The 5,073-nt window shown below is 29.2% G+C and overlaps 1 protein-coding gene across 2 annotated transcripts; it reads right to left on the bottom strand.

The window, feature by feature from the left end:
* Positions 1-1,428: 1,428 nt before the first annotated feature.
* LOC107896528 (vesicle-associated protein 2-1) lies at positions 1,429-4,028 on the bottom strand. Of its 2 annotated transcripts, none has more exons than XM_016821717.2 (7): positions 3,593-4,028; positions 3,053-3,123; positions 2,910-2,991; positions 2,615-2,730; positions 2,416-2,526; positions 1,846-1,941; positions 1,429-1,663 (listed from the first exon to the last, which is right to left on the bottom strand). In XM_016821717.2, the coding sequence occupies exons 1-6, from the start codon at positions 3,651-3,653 to the stop codon at positions 1,864-1,866; spliced, it is 519 nt and encodes a 172-aa protein (XP_016677206.1). In that variant the 5' UTR covers positions 3,654-4,028; the 3' UTR covers positions 1,429-1,663; positions 1,846-1,863. The 2 variants fall into 2 exon arrangements, with proteins under 2 accessions (XP_016677206.1, XP_016677205.1); XM_016821716.2 differs by having other exon boundaries at positions 1,873-1,941; positions 3,593-4,025.
* Between the last annotated feature and the right edge of the window lie 1,045 nt (positions 4,029-5,073).

The following is a 5,073-nucleotide window of genomic DNA, read 5'->3' as shown; positions in this document are numbered from 1 at the left end:
TTATAGGTAAGAAGCTGAATGAAATATTGATAGCAGGAAAACGGGATCTAAGTCATACTAGACTAAGGATCTTTTTAGATAGATGATGTGTCTCAATGTAAAAATAATAATAATAGTAAAATTAAATGTTATAACGATATTATAACGTAAAATAAAAAAAAATTAAACACGTTGCACTAAAAATAAATGTCTATACACCAGGATACTAAAATATTCTAGGTGGATGTTCTACACCAAACAGCCCTTCTGTTTCTGTAAAGGCAAACACTATCGCAATTACAGTTGAAGATCAACACAAGAAAGTAAATCCAAATGGAAACACCAACCTGGCCCAAAAGGAGATGATGCCTATTTGACATTTTTTGTTGTGAGTTTGGCCTTAAGCTTCGATGTTACAAGATATTGAATATTTTTATTATCATGGATATTGGAATTATAATGCCTATAATTTGACAGTGCATGTCTTTCACATTTATTTTTTAGTAAATATGAAGAATATTATTAGTATAATGTTTAAACTAAGAACTAAAAAATAATTTTATTAATAATATTAATTAAAAAATATTAAAATTACTTTAAATATAATTCTAATGGAGAAAAAAATATTAATCAGCACTTATAACATATGAATTATTTATTTTGGAACTTAAACTAACATTATTATTTAATGCATTTAAAATATAACTAATTTATTGATATTGATTTTTCAAAAATCAGAACAATCTTATCTTTAATAATGATTACTAAGGTTAGTTATATGAAATAAAAATATTTTATTGAATAATAAAAATAATTAAACACGTGTAATTCAAATGATAAAAAAAACTAGTTAAATATTAAAAATGAATAAATTAATTTAGAATTTATATTTAATGAAAAGAAAAACTTGAAAATTTATATAAACTAAAATATTTTATTAATTTTAGGTATACACTAGCTGGTTGAATGTGTGACACCTATTATATTTATTTATATAAAAAAATTTTACCACAGCTTATAATACATAGTTAAATTTACTTGTGGAATCTAAAAAACTTCATTAAGTAATGTATCAAATAATTTTTCTTTTGATATTATATTAATTTATTTATTAATTTTAGTTATTAAAATAAACTATCTTATTATTTTAAATTAAAATTAAACAGCAAAATTCAATCAAAAATCAAATTTTAGTTACAATTCAATCAAACAAAAGTAAATTGGTAAATTTAAAAATTCAATAGAAAGGGGCAAATTTAGCTTTTTCTTTTCAAATGTATAATGTCAAATAATAGTGATAAATTCCAAATAAAGTGAATTTTGCAAATTGCCCCCTAAATGTTTGTCAACAAATTGAGTTCAAAAACTTCAATTAGATGATAAGTCGGGGGACAAAACAGATCAAAATAAGAAAATATTGCACTAACCGTAACATTATGAATTGAATGAAACTACATTCATTTAAAAAAAAAAAAAAACAGCTTCATCAACACACATCCTCCATTTATACAATGGAAGTCCACAAAACATATTGGTTGTCATTGGTTTCCATACTCTCTATTCATTTAGACAAGTAAAGATTCAACACCAACCCAACTATTATCCCTATCACTCCCACAATGGCTGCGAACTTGAACGAGAAACCCGGATCATTCCTTCGTTGTCTTCGCCTCTTCAAAAGGTCCTGTTCCAATAAGAAAACAACGATCGTTTCACTAAAGCTGTATGATACATACACACACACACTAAAAAGCTATAAGTATGATTGCATTTACAGTTTCGGATTGGGAAGAGACACGGATAGATAAGAACGACCATAAGCCAGTCCATTTATAATCACAGTTATGAATCAACTACTTATGGTACCTTTACATTGGTTTTCTGTCAACATACCACTTCTTGCTGCAGATGCAGTGTTTGCCGGACTGCGGCATCTCGATCTTCCTTCAGCTGCTGCAAGGTCTAATTCATGGATAGGGAAAGGAAATTTAAAAGATGGAGGGAAAGAAATTGGATTCCGGGTTTGCATTTTCGAGTTAGCTTCACCGGAAAGGCAAAATGGCAAAATATAACAAGAAGTTAACATCATGTATTGCAATAGCTAACTGAAACCATGTGTTTGTACAAATCATACGAGAATATCGGAATCATTTGCTCATGGTAACCGGACAAAATTAATGGAAATGAGTTGATGCAGTGCATATCGATATGCCTACTTCACTCGGGCTTCGAGTATTCATTTGCAAATTCCAGATAATCTGATCAGAAGGTTTGATATGTATGCATAATATTTTTTCCTTGAGTCACAAGGCAGAGGAGTTAAACTCTTAAGGTACCAATTGAACCTTTTACTAAAAGCCTCAACGCCAAACCAACCCCTTCCATCGAAGGAATATAAATAAAGACAAAACAAAGCAGATGACCAACAAAACTTACAGAGTTTGAATCAGAGCTTCCTTCGTCTCCAGAATTCCCTTGAGCCGAAGGAGATATATATTGAACTTTAAGCTTGCACTCCCTTATATCCTTAGAACTTTCTTTATTGAACTGGATTCAAAGGCAAAAAATGTCACATTCCAAAAATCAAATTTTGTTTTTAATATGAAGAGATTATTCTCAACGTCAGCATTCTTACAGTATCGGCGGGTAAGTCATCGACATCGGTATTTGGAGGCACAATAGTACTCTGCAGCAGAAATTTGTCTTTGCATTGCATGTCTGGTGGATATTCCCGTTGCGCTTGGAGAGTAACTGGTAATCAATGAAATCAGTGTCATACATACTGGAATCTCAATGAACTAACAGAATAATGGCAAAGCTGGATCAGCTCTTAAACCCGAAACTAACCTGTGCATTCGAATTCCGTCAAGGGTTTCGTACTTTTACAAGATATTAAGTCGTTTGGAAAGATTGGAGTATAAGTAGTGTACCTCTGATGAGACATGAGTCCCCAGGCTGTAAAACGCTGGTGTTCGGTCGGACGAAGTACTTCTTGGGTGAAGTTGTTTTAACCTAACATGATAATGGGGATTGAAGAATATATATATACACATAACATGATGTTCATACATACCTTAAATGCAACATGATTCTCTGTGTTGTTCACCACCTTAAGATCACAAAAACTTTGTTTTTCAAGCTCAACTGAAAAACATGAATCACAACATAGCCAAAAGTCAATTAAAATCCTTCTTTTTAAAAAAAAAAAAAAAAGCTTTGAAGAATAAGCATGGTTAAACCCCATGGCAAACCTATTTGGTTCAAAATTAAATGTATAAAGACTACACTGCTAACTTTTATAGTAAAGGTACTAATTTGCTCCTAAGCCTATAATACAAGGACCCATACAAGAATTTAACCAATAAACATATACCGGAAAAAATGAGCATAAAAATATCCCAGAAAGATGTGAAAAACACCGGCCAATGACTGCCCATACTTTTTTTTCCCTTTTTATAACTTGATGACATGCCTATAGAATTGAATGATGAACTTTTCCACATACATCCAATGGGAATGTATACATGTCCATGCATGCATCAGAGTTCACATACATGATACATCATTCATGCATGCAAAATATACATAAACATATAAAAAAGATGGAACTTACAAATGAACTTGAGGTCACTAGGATGAACGGAGATCAACTGCTTATCCTCACCAGCAGGCATGACTGAGCCACCCACTTTCACCCCAACACCACTTTGATCTTTTATCCTTTTTAACACTTTTAATATAAAAAAATAATTAATTAATAAACATTTAAATCGAAACCGCCCCAACAATGTTCCACACACCAGAAAAGAAAAGAAAAGAAAAAGTAAATATTATAATGAACAAACAGAGCTATCAAAACCCGATTCTCAAATAGGGTTTTGCTACTTTTGTTTTGTGTTTTTGTTAAGAGAGAGAAATTTGGTTAATAAGAAACAGTGAAGTGGCAAGGAATTAGGAACAAACAGGTGGGGCAAAGCGCAACAAGCTCGGTCTAGATCTGAGGCTTCTTTCTTTTTTTTTTATAGTGGGAAAAGGAGGAGTCACCCCAACTCGCCACCAACCTCGGAGCTACTCATCCGTATTATATTTATATATGTTATGTTTGTATCTAAAAATAATAATTTATAATAGGCTTAATTTATGAACCATACCCCTTTTTAACATTAGATTTTTAATTTTTTTTAAATAGTGACATTTAATCCATGATAAATACGAAAAATTATTGTATGAATTATTCTCACCATATTATTTATGTCCATTTTAAATTATTTATATACATTTCAACAGTTTTTTTTATATTATTAATACTTAATTTTGGTATCTTAAAACCTAAACCTCGAACCTTGAATTCTGAACTCTAAACGTGAACTTGAATCCAAATCCTAAACTCATAGTTCGGGTTCGGGGTTTGAGGTTTAAAATTTTAAGTTCAAGGTTTAAGTTTGAGTTTAGAGTTTGAGGTTTAGATTTTGAGATTCGAGGCTTATAGTTCAAGATTTTGAAATTAAGGTTTAAGGTTCATGGTTCTATGTTCGAAATTCGGACTAAAAAAATTACAAAAATTATGTATCAACGACATGAAAAAAATTTGTTAAAATGTCATTAAATAATTGGAAAGGAACTATAAATAATGTGGTGGGAATGATTCATAAAATAATTTCTTAATAAATAAGTTAGGTGATTTTTTTTACATATCTGATTTGATGAAATGGTATCTATTAAAAAATTCAATTTACATATAAAATAGAAATAATTCAAACAAATTAATAAAAACAAGACTAAATATTTTAAAAATATTTATAAAAAAATTCAATTTACATATAAAATAGAAATAATTCAAACAAATTAATAAAAACAAGACTAAAGATTTTAAAAATATTTATAAAAAATCTAAATTTAAAATTTATAAATTAAAAAATAATAAATTATTTAAAATTTTAGAAAATTATTAAACAATTTAAAAAATTCAAAAAGGATATATCTTCTACAGAATTCTAACAATTGTTTTTTTTTCAAAGAAAAAAAAAGCTGAAAATATATATAGTTTCTAGAAAATGAATAAAAATAAATTGATATTTGGTTTATCCATGAGGT

This window comes from Gossypium hirsutum, chromosome A09, assembly GCF_007990345.1.
Source record: "Gossypium hirsutum isolate 1008001.06 chromosome A09, Gossypium_hirsutum_v2.1, whole genome shotgun sequence".
NCBI classification, from domain to species: domain Eukaryota; kingdom Viridiplantae; phylum Streptophyta; class Magnoliopsida; order Malvales; family Malvaceae; genus Gossypium; species Gossypium hirsutum.
The sequence above is the reverse complement of the archived record's forward strand: the minus strand, read 5'-3'. Positions and strand labels throughout refer to the sequence as shown.